This window comes from Panthera tigris, chromosome A1, assembly GCF_018350195.1.
Source record: "Panthera tigris isolate Pti1 chromosome A1, P.tigris_Pti1_mat1.1, whole genome shotgun sequence".
NCBI lineage: Eukaryota > Metazoa > Chordata > Mammalia > Carnivora > Felidae > Panthera > Panthera tigris.
Window position 1 is genome coordinate 71870048 of NC_056660.1, and position 20501 is coordinate 71890548.

Consider the following 20501-nt stretch of genomic DNA (forward strand, 5'->3'; position numbering starts at 1 on the left):
TAATACCATAGTAGCTGCCATTAGAGTCTAACAAATTATCCAACCTGGTCAGACATATTTGGAACATTTAACTAGAAAACAGAACTGGTAGCTATAACTGATGCAGGTTTGTGAATGAAATGCTATAGCTACACTTGAGACACTTTAGAGATCATTTAGTCTAATGACTAAAGATCATTAGTCATTAGACTAATGACTAAATTAGACTAGACTAGAGATCATTTAGTCTTTGCACAGAGAACAAGAAACTGAATCTGTGAAAAGCGAAAGTGACTAGTGCAGGCTAGATAAAAACATTTATTGAAAAATAAACCTTTCTCAACTGTAATGTGATGTCACCTCTGTCATAAGTCAACTGGCCTTATACTGTATAGGTCTTCTTCCGGTGTTTTCATTTTGTTCCATTTGTCTATTTGTCTGGTATTTTATCAGCAATATATTCTTAAATACCATAGCTTTATAGGAAGTCTAGTATTGTAATCTCTTCACCCATTTTTCTTCCATAACAATACTCTGGCTATTTTCATCCCTTTGCATTTACATACTATTAATGATAACTGAATACTTAGAGATGCATTAAATCTATACAACAATTGTTGGAGAATTAACACTATTAAGGTCCTAATTAATTAACATAGCATACCTTTGCTCCTACTTATATGTTCTTTAATTTCACTTAGTAGTTTATAGCTTTCTACATAGGAGACTTAACATCTTTCACGAGTATTCCCATTTTATGTTTTTTATGCTATTAAAAATTAAACCTTTAAAGAAATTTCATGTTTATGCTATGTTAAAATGCAACTAAATTTTAAAATATTAACCACTTATGTCTTATGACCTTGCTAAATTTACTTCTTAATTTTAATGGTTTATATGTAGTTTTTTTTCCTACTAGTGTAGTCACTCCATAGGTGAATAATGACAGTATTATTTCGTCCTTTTTTATGCTTTTTAATTCTTTTTCTTGCCTTAGAATACTCTATAAGACATCTGTATGATATTTATTAGAAATAGAGATAGTGGACATTCTTGTCTTGCTCCCAGTCTTTGGTAAAATGTTTTCAGTATTTTGCTTCTAACTATGATGTTTGCTATAGATTTATTTTAGATCATAATCAAAATAAGGAAGATAAGAAAGTTATCTTTTATTCTTTATTTTTTTTGCATGAAAGAGTTCTGAATATTATCAAATATATAATATGTACCTATTTAGATGACAATATTTTTTCTGTTAATGTGATGAAATATTTTGATTGATTAAACCTGGACTAAACCCATTTGGATATGAATCTTTTTAAAAATGGCTGGATTCCATTCTTCACAGAGCTAGAACGAACAATCCTAAAATTTGTATGGAACTGAAAAAGACCCCAAACAGCCAAAGCAATCTTGAAAAAGGAAACCAAAGCTGGAGACATCACAATCCCAGACTTCAAACTATACTACAAAGCTGTAATCATTAAGACAGTATGGTACTGGCACAAAAATAGACACTCAGATCAACGGAACAGAATAGAAAAACCAGAAATTGACCCACAAATATATGGCCAACTAATCTTTGACAAAGCAGGAAGGAATATCCAATGGAATAAAGAGTCTCTTCAGCAAATGGTGTTGGGAAAACTGGACAGTGACATGCAGAAAAATGAACCTGGACCACTTGCTTACACCATACACAAAAATAAACTCAAAATGGATGAAAGACCTAAACGTACAACAAAAAGTCACCAAAATTCTGGAGGAGAAAACAAGCAACAACCTCTTTGACCTCAGCCACAGCAACTTCTTAATTGACATATCTCCAGAGGCAAGGGAAACAAAAGCAAAAATGAACTGTTGGGACCTCATCAAGATAAAAGTCTTCTGCACAATGAAGGAAACAATCAGCAAAACTAAAAGGCAACCGACAGAATAGGAGAAAGTATTTGCAAATGACATATCAGATAAAGAGTTAGTATACAAAATCTATGAAGAACTTATCAAACTCAACACCCCAAAACAAATAATCCAATGAAGCAATGAGCAAAAGACATGACTAGACACTTTTCCAAAGAAGACATCCAGATGGCTAACAGGCACATGAAAAAATGTTCAACATCACTCATGATCAGGGAAATATAAATCAAAACCACAGTGAGATACCAGCTCACACTTGTCAGAATGGCTGAAATTAACAACTCAGGAAACAATAGATGTTGGTGAGGATGCAGAGAAAGAGGAACCCTTCTGCACTGCTGGTAGGAATGCAAACTAGTGCAGCCACTCTGGAAAACAGTATGGAGATCCCTCAAAAAATTAAAAATAGAGCTATCCTAAGACTCAACAATTGCAATACTAGGTATGTATCTAAAGGATAAGGAGTGCTGATTCAAAGGGGCACATGCACCCCAATGTTAATAGTCACACTATCACACTATCAACAATAGTCAAAGTATGAAAAGAGCCCAATGTCCATTGACTGATGAAAGGATAAAGAAGATGTAGATTTATATATATATATACACACACACACACACACACACACACACACTCACACACACACACACATACACACAATGGAATATTACACAGTGATCAAAAATAACAAAATCTTGCCATTTGCCACAATGTGGATGGAGTTAGAGTGTATTATGCTAAGCAAAATAAGTCAGAGAAAGACAAATTTCATATGATTTCACTCATATGTGGAATTTAAGATACAAAACAGATAAACATAAGGGAAGGGAAGCAAAAATAATATAAAAACAGACAGAGAGAGAGAGAGAAACCATAAGAGACTCTTAAATACAGAGAACAAAGTGAAGGTTGCTAGAGGGGTGTTTGGTGGGGGAATGGGCTAAATGTACAAGGAGCATTAAGGAGGACACTTGTTGGGATGAGTAAGTAATGAATCACTGGGTTCTACTCGTGAAATCATTATTATACCATATATTAACTAACTTGCATTTATTTTTAAAAATAAATAAATAATAAAAGAAAATGGCTGGATTCAAAGTTTGTGAGAGATTGATTTGGAACATCTGTTTTCTATGATGTCCTCGTGTGATTTTGTTGTCAAGGTTATTATACCACCATGAAATTTAAATTCTAACCTTTGACTTTTATAAGAAATTACTTTGATTCTATAGACATTTTTCATTTATATTTTCCCCTATATTTTGGGTTTTATTTTTCATTATTTTAGTGTTTATATTTTGGATCATTTTCATAGTGTGTGAGAAACTTTTCTTTAGTATTTTTTCTGATAAGGCTCTTCTGGTCATCGCTTCTTTTAGTTTTTGTTTGTCTGGGGGTGTCTTCATTTTGTAATCAAATTGGAAGGATATTTTTGTTAGGTATAGAACTGTAATTTGACAGTTTCTTTCAGAATTTTAAATGTCATTTCGTTGCTGTCTGGCATAAGCATTTATTTTGATTATTCAGTTGTCAGTGTTCTTGATTTTTTTCTTTGAAGGTAATGCATCTTTTTATCTCTGACTACTTTTAAGACTCTCTCTTTGTCTTTCAGCAATTGACTATGCTGTGTCTCACCTAAGATTTGTGGTTTTCTATATATTTATTCTCCTTAAGCTTCATGAACCTTCTCGAATCTATAGTTCAAATTTTTTGGCACTTGTTTTAGTTTTACTAGGGCTGCCATACTAAACTACTACCAAGTGCGTGGCTTAAATAATAGAAATTTATTTCCTCACAGTCCTAGAGGCTGTAAGTCCAAGATTAAATGGGATCAAGGTTGATTTTTTCTGAGGGTCTCTCTCCTTGGCTTGTACATGACCATATTCTCTCTGTGTCTTCACATGATCTTCCCTTGATGTGTCTATGTTCTAATCTTCTCTTTTATAAAATCACCAGGTTTGAGTCTCCCTTGAATGGCCTATTTTAACCTTAATTACCTCTTTAAAGATCCTATCTCCAGATATAGTCACATTCTGAGGTACTGGGGATTAGGAATTCAACAGATGATTTTTTGGGGGGGAGTGCACAATTCAGCCCATATTAGAAATGTTTTCTCCATGATCTCTTAAAATATTACTTCTGCCTCATTCTATCTTTTATTTCTCGGAACAATGCATGACATATTATTTCATGTCCAGTAGGTCTTTTATGCTCTCTTCCCCTCATTCTTTTTGTTTTCTATGCTTCAGTCTAGGTATTTTCTACCAACTTACTTCCACTTTACTGATCGTCTCTTCTATGTCTAATCTACCATTGTATCTCTTATTCAATTTTAATTTCATTTACTGTATTTTTAAACTCAGAATTTCCATTTAATTTTTTTACATATAATTCTCTGGTGGATTTCTCCATTTAGTAACATAGTTTCTTGAATATATTAATCATAGTTATTCTAAAATCCACTACCGATAATTCCAGTTTAGTCATCTGTATCATTTTTGGATCTCTTTTTATTGTCTATTTTTTCTTTTTCATTTTTGGTCACTCTAGCCTATCTTTTGACATATGTGGGGTTTTTTTTTATTAAGCATAAATACAGTTTAATAAAATTGGTAGAATTTTGTAAGTTATGCTATCTTTCTTGAAGAGATTTTTTTTCTAGAAGACATGTGCGAAAGAAGATAGATAATATTAATCCAATTAGGATTTGAAATGATTTCTAAAGTGAAAACCTGGGATGTTTATATGACGTCTGTCAATGCCCTCTTTTTCAAAGTTTCCTGAATTCCAATTGCTATTTTTCTAGTTAGATGAAGTCAAAGCTCTGTTTAGTTTATTCACCTGTTAGATGTTGCTTTTTCCTTGCCCTAAAAAGTTTCAGATTTCACAATACAGGAAGAGGATTATTTGCAGAGAAGGTGGAACTTACATCCCTCTGGTTTCTTTTTCTTTAGGTTGTTGGCCACTTAAGTCCAGGCTGCCTTGGGAGCCTTTGACTTAATCTTATAGCTGGATTTTTGCTAGTCAAAAATGATTATTGAAGCTAGAGACAAAATGGAGACAGGAATTTCAGGTGCAATAGGGTTTTGTTGAAAAGTAATGCCATTATAAAATCCTTTTTAAAGAAATAGCATTATTTAATATACAGACCATGAGTTATCTGAAAGATATTGTTGGCAGAGGAAAAAAAAAGAAATTGGAAGTTCATACAGAGGTAGAAGCATATTAGGCTCTGAAAAATGGAATACTACTTCCAATTATATAAGAAATATAAAAAAAATTATTATATATGTGGATCTATTTAGGGAAGCTTTTTACTCTTTAAGTTACATGTTTATTTAATTTTGAAATGTTAGATACTGTGCCACAAACCAACATCATAGTGGTACTTAAGAAACCCAAACGAATACTTAAAAATAGATTTTTATTTCAGTATTTTTAGAGGTACTTATTAAGTAGGTATTCCCAATTTTGAAAATTTTTAAATTGATAGGTTAAGTTATTCCCTAGGTTATTAAGCATATAAGTAGTCAGTATTAAATTCTGTCTTGGGTCTTCCTGAGTTAAGAACACAAACTCTTAACTCTTATCAAAGATTCCCTTCTTAGGGAGCTAACCCCTGTCATGGCAGTGCCTTCCATTAGGGAATACTCTGACAAGTAGGATGTTATTTATTACAGTATACTAAGCTCTGCTTCCTTATTACTCTAACCTATTAATTCTGAATATGCTAACTGTGCTGTAAAATACCGAAGTTCAATAAGTTTTCTATATTTATAAATTTTAAGTTTATTGAATTTCTAACATTTTTGGCTGTGCAATTCCCAGGCCTTGCATATGTTTGACACTGCATTATTGAAAAAATTGGCTTAAATCCTGAATATGATGTTAAAGAATATTTCCCAAAACTGAATGTAAAATGCGTGGGTCGGTATATGCATAATTATTGATAAGACTTTAGTTTTTAAGAAAATTTAGCTACTTAGATACATTATGTCTAGAGTTTTACTTACATATGTTTAAATTTTAAAATATTTTTATTTTTAAACAATTTCAAACTTAGAAGACCTAAGAATAGTGTAAAGAGCTTTTTTACATGAACCATTTGAGGATAAATTGCTCACAAGGAGTTCTGTCACCTTCAAATTTAAATGTACTTGTATATATACATTCTCATATTATGTATACACTTATATATATACACAATGTTTTTTCTAATGTTTTATGATTTGGTGAAATCAGTATTAGGAAGCAAAAATAATACAAAAAAAGCTATCATTAGGAAATATTGCTTTTTGGTTAATTTTTTCTAATTTTAAAAGCCTACCTTGTCATTCATGGAAAATGTATTATTTATTGTGACATATATTTCATTGTTCAATTTGTTAAATAAATTTCCTAATTATCTCTGATGTGGGGAGAAAGTTCACAATTATTTCAAATCAATTTAATTACCACTGAAATGTGTATTAAGGAAGTGATATATTCACTCACACTTTGGAATTTTTTTTTAAGTGACAAAACCCAAGGATTTAATAGTGACTAGGGCCTGATTCCACACTACCCTTCCATTGCCCAAATAAAGTTTATTTTCAAGAAACTTTCTGTAAAAACATTTCTTTGATTCTATCAAACACAGCACTCTCACTGGTGAATGGCAGTTGTTGCCTATGACTACCCTATGGCATTTGTCCCATAGAGTCTTTCATGGTGAATTACAGTTGTATGTGTTTATTTATGACCTAGAATGGGATAATTAAAGTCAATGCCAAGAAAAGGCCCTGATATGATAGGATTTATGTTTGCAGAATCTCCAGATCTTGTTTCTTAAACAAGGTACTATTCATTGTCTAGCTAATAGGTTCACCCGCTAGGAAGAAGGAGATTCTTATTTTAATTGATACTGGGCACTTCATGATGGGCCACACTCATCAATTACTTAAGCTCCATATTTTTTAACCTCAGTCATTCACTGACTTTTCAAACCTTTGACCCGCTGCAGAAGGTTTCTGACTTACGTTGACAAATGAGTGTGATATTTCTCCCTAATTTATAAATGTCTTTGTTAGAAAAAAAATGAATCTTGAGTAATTGTTATTTTAGAAACTATCTTAAGGTTGAAACAGTGCCATAATCTAATTTAGAAGCCTAATGGATGTCCTCAGTGATGCTTTGTTTGATACATTGGAAAATATTTAGGGAAAAGTGAGACCTGGTACACAATTTCCCATTTTCAGTTTTAGGCACTTTAGGGCAGGCAACAGAAAATTATATTAGTTCTACGTTTGCTTAAATGTCTCATTTCCTCACATATTCCATGATTGATTACTCTAATCCTCGTGTACTAAGACAGTACAAACAGAAGAATTGACATTTATCCATATTTTTAAAAGTCATGAGCAACTCTTCCTTGGCTGATAATTGTGATGTCAATGTGGCTTGAATTATGAGAAGTCTCACCTCCCATTTTGGGAGGTGAAACGTTCTTCTTCCCTTTCAAATGTCTGATGGGAGATTACTTCATTCTCACACACAAAATATTTGTACTCAGATGAAATGGTACAGAATATTATAGTTCTCAAGTGTTTAATTCCATCTCATAGAAATTTCAGGAGAACTTAGGATGCATTTGGCAGGAGTTTTTCTAGTGCAATCAGGTTGCTATGGTAAACCTATTATTTTAGGCAAAGGAGGACTGTGTTAGTAAAGTGCTAATCTCTTTTCTGTTTTATGTGAGCCTCTAATTACTATCTAGCTATTGAGCATGTACTGCAAGTGTGGTTTTTACCATTTTAAAAAGTGAAAGAAAATAAGGTCATAGAGAGTGTGCCTGCTGTTACTGCACTAACAGGTGCATTTGAGAATATAGTGCTCTTCCTAGTTAATCTCATTCTGGATCAGGAAATACAGGTGTTTGTTTGTTTGTTTGTTTGTTTGTTTAGAGAAATGGAATAGGAAAGGAATGGATTTTATGTGAGTAATTGAGATGCAAGCCTCCCAACATGTTTTCTATTGTAAAAATGTAAGTAACATCTATTGTTTATTGAGCACTTACCTTGTGTCAGGCCTTGTCTTATGTACTTTATATGCACTACAACGTTTAGCATTTGCAATAACATTGTTACCAGTTTTATTATTATTCCCATCACACGACCACAATAAATTAGGTTTAACTGATTCTTCCAAGGAATTACATTTAATGGTGGACATGCCAAGATTAGAATCTAAATTTATTTAATGTCAGATCCCATGCTTTTAGTTGTATCTGGGCCACAAAATGTATCTCCCTTTCTCTTTACCTTACTGACATTTAACAAACACTTTGAGACTTATTGCCACATCCAGGTCACCTTTATCAGAAACTTTTTCTAACCTTGTCAGGTGTGTGTGCTTGTATATTTCACCTTTAGTCCCTCCACTAATGAAAGTTTTTAAATGTTCTCCATTATTTTGTATCTTCCGTAGCTAGCATAATACTTAACCCATAGTTGATATTCAAAATGTGTTTGTTGAGTGAATGAATGAGGGAGTGATCAAATTGGTACAGATATTCAAGGTTGATGAGCCCAGTTGAATCTATTCTTGAGCACGAACATGTTTTCTATGCGGTATAGTTTGAAGGAAGTGAGAATCATTCTCCACCTAAACACCTCAAATGTCAGCATATAAGGTAGAAATGATTTTGTGTGTTTGGTTGTGTGTTGTGTTTTCAGTTACGGTCTCTGCAGATGTTTTCAGTCTTTGTTATTCAGGTCCATATATCTAACGTGCGGTGTCTGAAAATTTCAGATTATAATCCTGCACAAATGCACAAGCATATTATTGGCAGTAATGGAGAAGATTCAGTTGGTCATTAGCATCTAATGCAGTATGGGTTTACCCAATTAGTTTATGAAGGGACTCTTCCTTAACTGTTAATACATGAGATGAGAGATTAGTGTCTATCTTGTTTATCTTTGTATCTCCTCATCTAGCATATAGTAACTAGTCACTGATGGTTTGAAAGCTGTGCCCTGTGGAAATGAGGCCTTAAAAAGAGAAGTTTGAAAAGAGTGAAGGGTAGGAGAAGGCAGAGTCTAAAGATTTAGAGATTTGTCATGGTTAAGATTGTATAAGAAGAGGAATCCAAGAAGAAAAGAAATTCCCAGAAGAAAGAGGGAGGGAACAAACATGGTGTGTGTGTGTGTGTGTGTGTGTGTGGAGAGAGAGAGAGAGAGAGAGAGAGAGAGAGAGAGAGGGAAGAGGTTCGTTGGAGGACAAAGAAGGGAGTAGAGGATGAAGAGGAGGAATAGGAGGTAAAGGAAGAAGAGATATATAGTCTAAAAAATAAATGTCACCTTCACAGTTTCACATTGTTAGCTTTATATCAGTTTTGGGAAATCAGCTTCTAGCAGAGATAAACACCTTTTCTTCAGACAATGCTTGTAGATCTCTATTTTCATTTGGAAAGAGTCACCCAAACATCCCTAAATATCAAAAAGGACAACCAACAATAGTTCTATAAACAATTGAGGAATAAGAGTTGACCTTTCCATCCCTTCACACACTCTGTGACCTTGAGAGATAACCTTTTCACCCTGTGTCCCTGAGAAAGTAACATATTATCTCATTCTCAGAGACTCATTTTCCTTATCTGTAAATTGTAGGGCTAGTTGGACTTGATCATCCTCCATGATTTTCCATCTCTAACAATCTCCAGTTTTATGAAATAATTAAACGAATATTTCTACCATAGCTGTGCTCTGGTAGTTAATAAGGATGAAAACTAGTGAGATTAATAAATAAGGAGTATTTTTTAGTTTTAAATTTTTATTTAAATTCTTGTTAGTTAACATATAGTATAATATTAGTTTCAGGTATAGAATTTAGGGATTCATCACTTACATACAACACCCAGTGCTCATCACAACAAGTGCCCTCCTTAATACCCATCACCCATTTAGTCCATCTCCCGCCCACCTTCTCCCTGGTAACCATCAGTTTGTTCTCTATAGATAAGAGTCTATTTCTTGACTTGTCTCTCTCTTTTTTTCCCCATGTTCATTTGTTTTGTTTCTTAAATTCTCCATAGGAGTGAAATCATAAGGTATCTGTCTTTCTCTGACTGACTTATTTTGTTTAGCATAATACACTCTAGCTCCATCCACATCATCGCATATGGCAAGATTTCATTCTTTTTGATGGCTGAGTAACATCCATTGTCTGTGTGTGTGTGTGTGTGTGTGTGTGTGTGTACTCACACCAATTCTTCTTTATCCATTCTTCAGTAGATGGACTCTTTCCATAATTTGGCTATTGTTGATAATGCTGCTATAAACATATTTATAAATAAATAAAGTTTTAACCTTTTAATTTCTAAAAATGTAAATGAGGCAATCTACCTTTTATAAAGGTATCAAGCTGCTCTTTTATTTCATCTTATAATTTAATGGTACGTAGCTATCCTATAGGTAGAAAGAAAGTCCTATTTTCTCTTTCTACTTCGGTATTAAAATAAAGGTATTTTATTTGTCTATTCCTTGAAGCATCTTGTGAGTAAAATCTAAAACACCGTAAATTAGGGTTTCTCCAGTCTATATCAGGTAAAATCTTATTAACTTGAAACTTTCGGAGCTTTCAAATATTTTAATGAACCAGGTGACTTCCCTTCAAAGTATAATTATTTTAAATTTGCAGTTTATTTCCATGAGAGTCACTAAGAGATATAAATAATTTATGTTAATACTGATCATCATGTAGTATTTCTATTTTGAATTATCCATTTTGTCCTTAGTCTGTTTTTCTCCTGGGTGTGCATTATTGGTAATTTATATATGAGCTCATATGTATAGTCATTTTTTTTGAGAGAGACAGAGAGAGCATGCGCTTGGGGGAGGAGCAGAGAGAGAAAGGTAGAAAGAGAAATCCCAAGCAGGCTCCACACTGACACCACAGAGCCCAACACAGGACTCAAACCCACAAACCATGAGATCATGACCTGAACTGAAACCAAGAGTCGGACGCTTAACCAACTGAGCCACCCAGGTGCCCCATATAGTTATTTTTTATTATGTTTTATTTGTGCAAATATTTTGTCTCCATTTATTGTTTATGTGTCAGTCTTATGTTATTGTTTTAAATATTGTTTATGGTAAAACTTGTCAGTTTTTTAGTGTTTCTGGTTTGTTGTCATGTTTTGGATAGTCTTTCCCACCCGAGGGTTATGAAAACTCCCACCTATATTCCTGTCCAGGATTTTATGTGTTAAACTTCTACATTTAAATGTTGAATACGTTGGGAATTTATTTAGTTCCAATGAATGAGTTAAGTAAAGGGTCTGATCTTTTTGCAACATAGCTCACTGGTTGTAGGAGACTTGTTTGATAAATAATCCATGATGCCCAAGAAAATATATAGCATATTAACTTATAACATTATGAATCGTTACAAAGTAGTAACATACAAAGCCTTGACCTGGGTGCAAAAATAGAATAATTCCAGGATCCCAAGAGCTCCCACCCACCCCTCCTCAATTACTACCAACACCCTCCTCTGCAAAGATGACCATTATTCTCACTTTTAAGGTGTTCTATGCCTTTCTTTAAAAAAAATTATTTTAGAGAGAGTTGGGGAGAGGGGCAGAGGGAGAGAGAGAGAAACAGAGAGACAGAATCTTAAGCAAGCTCCACGTGGAGCCTGACATGGGGCTTGATCCCAGGACCCTGGGATCATGACTTGAGCTGAAATCAAGAATCAGACACTCAACTGACTGAGTCCCCCAGGAGACCCTCTATGCCTTTCTTTAAAGTTTGCCTCCTAAATATATATCCCCAAACACTATGAAGTTTAGACTTGTTTGTTGTGTTGTGAAATATTTCAAACAATATATGTCATTTCGCGGCTAACTTCTTGCACTCTACATTATGTGTTGAAGATTCAAGCATGATGTGGCAAGTAGCAGTGTCTCCTTCACTCTAATTGTTGTACAGTGATCCCCTTAAGAATATAACTGACACTTATATATTCTGTCACTGATGGATATTTGAGTCTCCTTTGAGACTCTTAGGAATAGTGTTGCTATGATTGTTCTGGAACATCTCCTGGTACAAATGAGTATAATTTTCTCCAGTGAATATGACCAAGAATTGAGTTGCTGGTTCATAGATTATGCATATTGACTTTACTAGATAATGCTAAGCAGTATTCCAGAATATTCTGCCAATTTATAACTGTACCAGCTGTAAAAATATGCCCTGTGTTTCCACGCCATTTTCAAAACTTGTTACAGTCAGTTCTTAAATGTTTGCTCATGTGGTTGGTTTGGGATAGAATTTCAATATGGTTTTACTTTGCATTTCCCATATGATTTAGAAGGGAGTATCTTTTCAAATGTCTACAGACCGTATGAATTTTCTATTAAAACAAATATTAAAAATGTTGCCCATTCAGTTTTGTAATTATAATAGTAAATTTTGTCAATAATACTCAAAACAAGTGTGTAATATTTGTAAATATCATTCTCCAACACTGTTATTTGGAGTTAATACCTTGTGAAATGAAATAGGATATAGAAGGATAGCAGAAATTACAGACTTACATATCCCTTGTTTAGAATTATACTCCCATATCTGATTAGGTGCTTCACACAAAACAGATCCTTCATATTTGCTGAATTTCAGATGTGAAACAGTTTGGAATCTGTCAGTTTGGAATAAGTGCATGAGGGTTTTAAATTTTAACATGGTACTTACAGAAAAGTATACTCCAAGGCCAACATATGCACGTGTTTAGCTCTCTTAGTGAGTGTAAGAAAACTTAAAGATGATATTAAAGTGAGGTGTATTTTATTTGTTAAAATGACTAGTTGTGCATAGCAGTATGAACTGCATTTTGTCAGTCTTGGAGTGTTTCTTTATTGCATGGAAGTGTCAAATTAGAAATGTTTAAGTAAAATCTTTTTAAATCAGAACTTCTAGATACCTGCATTAGGTCATTACTCTATGCTAATGTATAAGCCTTAAAATACAGTACATAAGGATTGCCATACCATGTATCATTGGACTGACTTTTTGTGTGCTCTTAAAGGTTATCTGCTTTTTTAAAATGTAATAGGAATGGACAGACTCAGTGTAAAGTTCACGTAAGTTTTGGTTGGATGATATTGATGATGTTGGCTGAATTAGTTTCTTCTCAGATGGTTATTTCTGTCCTTTCCATCTGTTCTTGAATTATCTTTTCAAAAATTACTCGGCTTATTTGTATTTCTTTGAGTGTATCTTTCATTAGATTCTCCTCCCAATTTGTTATACAAAATGGCACTTATTAGTACTAGACGTACAAACTTCCACCATCCTTCATTCTTACTTATGTGAATACTGATAGTCATTTGAGAAGCTACATTTATATCTCCACAACACTAAAATAGCCATTGAAATAATAATATCATTTAGCAAATAAAGGAAGGAGATTGGATTCAGTCTCTTGTTGAAAAAGTGAAAGACAATAAATCTGTCAGTGTTTCCTACTCCATCAACAGAGAACTTTGCTGGCTGCCAATAGGTTATTAATCTCACTGTCAGCCTGGACCACAGAGAGTTCAGTATTTGTGGTCGATTCAAGCATGCGCTTATCTAGTATAAAGTTTACATTCAGTGATCTACTAGGGGTGTGTACAAATTACTGTGGGATCAGAGAGAAAGAACAACTCATTGAGGTAACCCAACAGGGATGGCGAGGAAAGTTTCGTAGAGGAGAGGAGATCTGAGTTGGCTGTTGAACATTGGATTAGAAGGTATAGAGAAAGTGGTAGAGTGCACAACAGAGAGAATAAGTGGAGCAAAAATCAGTCTCTGAACATGAGTGTACTATGAACACTGGATGTGTACTGGGAAAGGTGAGTTGGACCAGGGGTGGAGAGCTCTGTTGAGGAATTTGATCTCTGCCTTGAAGGTCCCTTGGAACCATTAATTGAAAAAGGGTTACATAATCATAGACATGTTTTAAGAAAGTGGATCTGGGGCGCCTGGGTGGCTCAGTAGGTTGATCCTTGATTTGGGCTCAGGTTATGATCTCATGATCCATGAGATCAAGTCCCACATCGGGCTCCACACTGACAGCATGGAGCCTACTTGGGAATCTCTCTCTCCCTCTCTCATTGCCCCTTCCCTGCTCATAGTCTTGCTTCCTCTCCTCCTCTCCCTTGCTCTTGCTCTCTCTCACAATAAACAAATGAACTTAAAAAAAAAGTGGATCTTATGAAATTTCAAACTGGAAGGAGAAGAATAGCTTATTAAAAGAAAAAAGGAATCAAATATATCAAATATATATATATTTGATATATATATATATTTGATATATATATATATCAAATATATAAGATTTGGTGACACATCAAATGATGGTGACCTTCTCCTGATAACAGGATACAGGAAGAGAAGTAGGTTTGTGAATAAAGGTGATGGGCTTGCTGTGGGACATATTTCACTGATGTAACTGTGGGAAGCACAAATGAAGTTTTTCTGGCCAATTGGAAAGGCATATTTATTCTGGAGGAGACATTCTAAATTTAAGTTCTATCATTAAAGCTCCTGTGTTGTGGGAATATTACTAAACTATTTACATGCAGTGATTGTTTAGTGCATCTGTTCAGTAAGTATCGATTCAAACATCATAAGGACACACAAGAAGGCAGTTGATTCTGCTGTATTTGTGAAGGTACATGAGTAGCAGGGTGCAAGTATCGTGGATTTGGTGACATTGGATATTGAAAGATGAGCAGAAATTTAACTGGCAAGTATATGTCTTGGTTGGGACTGGACTGAAGCTGTGAACTAAGACAGCAAAATAAGGCACTTTAATATGTGGACTGTATGAACAACTGACTCTTCATTAATTTTCTGTAATAAATTAGCCTGTCTTGATTTATGATTTTTTGCCTTTCCATATGAAGTTTCTATAGCCTATGAACTGTATTACAGCTGTAGCTATAAAGTAAGTCAGCTAACAGTTGGCTTGATATAGCTTTTTAAAACCCCAACAGATTCATGACCAAAAAAAAAAAAAACCCAAAAAACAAAAAAACACACCAAGAAATGCAGAGTGGCTAATTATTCTCCAATATTTGAAAAAGGATACCTGAATTATAATCTGCTAGGGAAAAAATGAACCTAGGGCTGAGTACGAACACTTTTCAGTGTAACTTTATAGAAGAAATACAAGACAGAAACTGTCCATAATGAAATAAATGAAACGTTGATATCCGAATCCATATGCCAGCATTTCTGTCATCCTTTCCAGAGAGGCACAGAAACCAATAATGCATATCCGGGAAACTTCCCGAATGCCTTAAAATGTTAATAAATTATCACCACAAATACATATGCCCTCAAACTTAAAAATTGATGTTGATGTGATAACTGGACTGCATTCCCTCTCAGGAATAACGTGGTGGAAGGTTCCCATATCTGTCCATGCAGGACTAGTTAACAGTATGTGGTTGTGCTGCTGATGGTTCTGTGGTTAGTCTCTTTGTCTCCACAGTCAAAAAAATGACATTTTTTGTCATTCACACACACACACACACACACACACACACCCATGATGAGGGCGGATGTGTTTATGTACACCAGAAGGTAACTGGGGCTCAGGAAATCTGGGTTCTGGCACCAATCTTGCTAATGTCTACTTTGCTGGCCTTAGATAAATCATTTAGCCTCTGCTTGCATGGGCTTCCTCATCTATTAAGTACACTGCAGAAAGTCATGGATCCTCTTGACATTTTATAAAAAAATAAATGAGTGCTGGTGTATTTTTCCAAGGAGAGATCTGGGGTCTACCAGTTAGAGTTCTTGTCTGTGGACAACAGAAACCAACCTCATTAACTGGGATGGAAAAGGATTTTATTAGAAGGGTTTAGGTGCAGAGTGCAAGCTTGGACAACCAGTTCATGCAACAGCCCAGGGAAGCAAGGCCCTGCCGAGAACTAGCCCCTGCTGCCATCACTTTGGAACTGGGTGCCGAGTTCCTCCACTCTTGGACACTCATTTCTGTGCTGTTGCTCTTGCAAACTCTGCCACAGACCCTGTGCCTTTTCTTCCACCCTCAAGAATCAAAGCCCTGGCCAAGACTGTCTGGTGTGTCCCTCTTCTGTCCACCAGTGCGTAGGAAGAGGGAGTATCCCTGGGGAAGGGGAAGAGCTCTGCCTCCTGCTGAACCTGGACCCATCTCCAAGTAGGAAGACAGGTTGAAGGGCAGCCAGAACAACACTATCTCTTGCAATGTCTTCCACCAGATTCTCAAAGGGACCATGACCCCCACCTCTGCTGCCAGAAAAGATTATGAATCACTGCATTAGATTATCTTTAATTACAGCTCTGAAATTATATGATTCGAAATACTAATTTTCCTTTCTTCCATCATCTACCAACTCAGAATTTCTTTAACAAGATACAAACGCAGCAACAGAATGACTAACAACATTGCAGGGTCAGCCCCGAAGCATCTTATGATCATTTCAGTGGGTGTGTAATTATGATGGTTGGGCTAATGACAGAGAGGAACAGATGTCTTGGAGTAGTCACCCAGCTGAATTTCTGCCAAACCAGCACCGATTCCTCAGACAAAGGGAAATTTTCTTTCTTGTATAGCCTCCCGGTGCTGTGCTGAGTATATTAAAATGCAGTCTGGCTTCATGGCTAAGTGCGCAAATTTTAAGGTTAATAAGAATGGATATAAATTTTGAATCTCTTCCTTATGAGCTGGTTCACCGGGGAAAGGAACTTGGCGTCAGTACGTGTCTGTCTCCTGTTTAGTAAAATGATAGTAATAATGCTGGTCAATGTGTGGTATGGTGAAAACAAAATGATGGAATTCAAAGAATTGCAGTGTTTGACACGTAGTTACAGCTCAAGAAATAATGATGAAAGCCATAACGATAGTAGTTAAGGAGTTTCCAAACTTTGAATCCAACTCATTGCAAAGACTGCTTAAACTTTAAAATTTCAAGTCAAGAATAATAGTGGTATTAAGGTCGTGCACTTTGATACGTGGTCCCTGTTAAAATGAGTTCTAGGAATTACAAAATTGATGCCCAATTGTCAAAAAACATCACCTCGAAATGTACCTATGAACATCGTTTGCTTATGTGGCCGATAGAGCCCCAGTAACAATACATAAAATATTTTTTTTTAAATGACAACGTTATCCTAAGTTATGTCAAAATATGTATGATTTGGTATCTTCAGACTAAGTGGAAGATGAAACGCCCAGAGGGTTTAATAAGAGAGTTCGTCTTGAAAACCGAACAAAACAAAAGCGTCACTCCAGCTCCCGGCCTCCTCGGCACTTGGCCTTGGTCTTGCCGGAGGCGGTAAGAAAATTATCTGTGGAACTATTTCCAAGCGCAGCAGGAACAGGCTTCATGGTGTGTTAGTTGTCTGTATCCTTTGGAAGCCTGGCCGATTCCGTGACCCTCCTAACAAGTGTGCCCTCCCTGTGCGTTTTGCAGGTAAATGCGAATGTGGCAAGTGCACCTGCTACCCTCCGGGAGACTCCAGGGTGTACGGCAAGACGTGTGAATGCGACGGCCGCCGCTGTGAAGGCCTGGACGGCACGGTCTGTGGGGGTAAGCACTTCTCACAGCTTCGCGGCCAGCTTTGCCTGCCTTTCTTACCCTACTTCTTCTTCTTCTTCTTCTTCTTTTTTTTTTTAACAGAAGGAAACTCTGTTAAAAAAGAAGATAAGATAACCTGAAGGCAATATACAAGTAAACCTAAAAGCATTATACAATTCGGTTTGTAATGATCTTTATTTTCTTGGACTCTTGACTTAGGGATATGTGAAAATACGCAGCCTGCTGGTCACAAAAGGTCGTTGAGATTATGCTAAATCTTGTGAAGATAGTGACAGGTTTTGCTGCACCTGCTCAGTGAGAAATGACGTTTCTTGCTCTGCTAATAAAAACTGGTAGGGGAAGCATGTATTACCTGCAAACGTGGTGGTAAAATCACACTCTACTTACAAAAGCACAGAAGATAGACATTCCATTTCCATGATGGCTGGGAGACCCAACAGGAGCTCACCGGAGGTAATAATCTTCAGAGCAAGGGGGACCCAGGGAGAGGCCAGGCAGCAGAGGGAGTGCAGCACAAATGAGGGTCCTTGAGGGCGAACGTGACAGTGTCTACCCGAGCTTCGTGCAGCCAAGGGGATGGAGCCAACCCTCATTGTCCTGTTTCAGTCTTGCAAAACTTCATGTTGTAGAGATGATGCCTGCAGACTGCAGCTCCGTGCAGGTGTCCAGAACCAGCAGATAATGATTGTAATGTGATTGGGTGCTATTATCAGGGAAAAACCAAAATGCACGGACAGCTCACTGAAGGCGGGGATGCCATCTACCTGGCATCCCTGTGTGTCTTTCTCTCTGTTCTCTCTCTGACCAACTATAACACACTGGCAATTTGAACAAACATCCTTTGTTCTTTTCTTTCTCTGTGAGCCAAGGGAAGAGGCCCTTGCACAGGCCCAGAGATTGCTCCTGCTTTCTGCAATTCACAGATGCGACAGGGAGTGAGGTTAGAGGTGTCAGTGTCCCAAAACTAAAAAGTGGCAGAACCCAGGATGTGGGCTCTGACGTTCAGTTCACAGATCTTTCTCGATACCACAGTTTTCCCCAGGGTGACATCAAACTGTTTGGACTTTTTGGCAATATTATTTTTAGTTTAGATTTTTTTTTCTTCATTGGTATCAGTTACCAGAAATATCTAAATCGATTATAGTCTTTTTATTTTTCTGGTAAGTGCTCTATGTTTACTAACTCATTTCATTATTTTTTTAAGAATCTTTATTTATTTTTGAGAGAGAGAGGGAGACAGGATCCCAACCAGGCTCTGAGCTGTCAAAGAAGGGCCCGACATGGGGCTTGAACTCATGAACTGTGAGGTCATGACCTGAACCGAAATCAGGAGTTGGACACTTAACCGATTGAGCCACCCAAGTGCTCCCTAACTCATGTAGTTCTTACAATGGTATCTAAAGCCCCTACAAAGAGCCACATACACTTCTTTGCTCTTATTATTAGCATTGTCATATCTCTGACATGGAGCGTCTATCTCACATGGGTCTCCCTGCCCATCTGCCTCAGCAACTTGGTTGAAATGGTTGATATTGTAGAAACCTATTACATCTACATACCCATAAATTATAGGCCCCCTCCCCCCAGTGCATCTCTCTCTACAACTTTGGGGAGGAAATCAAAGATGACAACAAATCTGTATAACTCCCTGCTAGATGAAATCAAACATGTGTTAGGTAAGTGAGAGAACATCTCACAAAGTAATTTTTTACACTAATACTTGACTCTGCTTGTCTATACTCTCTGTATTTTGTCCATCTACCCAGAGTTATCTGTGCCCCCGGGAAAACTGATTTTCACTAGCTAAACTAGTAAAACACCAATGTATAAACCAGGATACCAGTTACTTGACATCCAATGAGAAATGTAATTGTGCTGGAGACTAGAACACTTTGTAGGGGAACTCTGTGGGAAATAAGATTCAGAGATAAGGATTTGAATGCAAGGAATGTATTGAAAAGGTGAAGGATACATTGTAGGAGAGTGGGTAAGGGAAGGCAGTCAGTTACGATGGTGTTATCAATCCAGTTACCACGGCGGTCAACTGTAGCTTCATCCAAGGACAGGAGATGAACCTCTGGGAGCCCAAGTGAAGCACACAACTCTGATTTTTCCATCAGTCATTGGTCGAGGATTGCTTCTAGGAGCCATGAGCTCGCCTGCCACATCCAGCATGCCTCAAAGGTACACGCATGATCTCAGAGCAGTCTTCTCTGGCTAGAGACACCCTTGGGGCCGAGAACCCCAGGTGGCACCGGGTGGAAGTCCCCAGAACAGTAAGGATGATATTGGTGGGCCCAGCTGCAGCTGCCAAAATATATCTGCCAAAGGAACAGACCACTCATGCCGGGTGGCCTGAGTGTCTTCTCTGGATAGTGCAGCAGACAAACCAGCACAGTCTTATTCTTCAATACTGGTTAGATTCTGCCAACCATCCGATCCAGCCTTACTTGATACAGGATGTAACGCAGTAGATTAGACAATAGCTGTAGACATGCTAACACCCCTTATCTTCCTGCTATAGCCTTGGTTACAACTTGGAAGATCCTTACTCACACAGTGAGAAATTAATTCTTAGGTGGTTGATCTCACCGAATAGAGATGGTATCATGGAACTTAATTATCAGAGGACAAAGGCATTTTTGAGTTTGGACAGAACTTTGCTGCTGCTCCCGTGTGCTCAAAAGAAGAGCACAGCCCAGCCAGCAGCAGGCACGTAGCAGCCAGATATGCATAGTATCTTTGATCACTATAATCTATAATTGGATGCATCGTCTCAGTGCTTTTTTCTTAAATTGTAAAAACCAGATCTAAAAAAAAATCACCTATGCATTTAATTTCATATTTTAAATCTTATTAAAAACACTTTATCCACCAAAGATTTCCGAATACCTTTCAAGTATGTAAAGGAAAACAATTCTTGGACATTTCCCTTGAAAATATTGTATGTTATTCATAATTTCACTTTCATATGTGAATAATGTCCTTGAGA

General features: G+C 36.5%; 1 protein-coding gene across 2 annotated transcripts in view; it reads left to right on the forward strand.

Annotated features, from left to right (window-relative positions):
* ITGBL1 (integrin subunit beta like 1) overlaps window positions 1-20501 on the forward strand; it is a 209667-nt gene that overhangs the window by 163963 nt on the left and 25203 nt on the right. For both annotated transcript variants that reach the window (XM_007075308.3, XM_042979777.1), the window contains exon 8: window positions 17384-17500. In XM_007075308.3, coding sequence (XP_007075370.2) covers window positions 17384-17500 — 117 coding nt within the window. The remainder of the gene's footprint in view (window positions 1-17383; window positions 17501-20501) is intronic.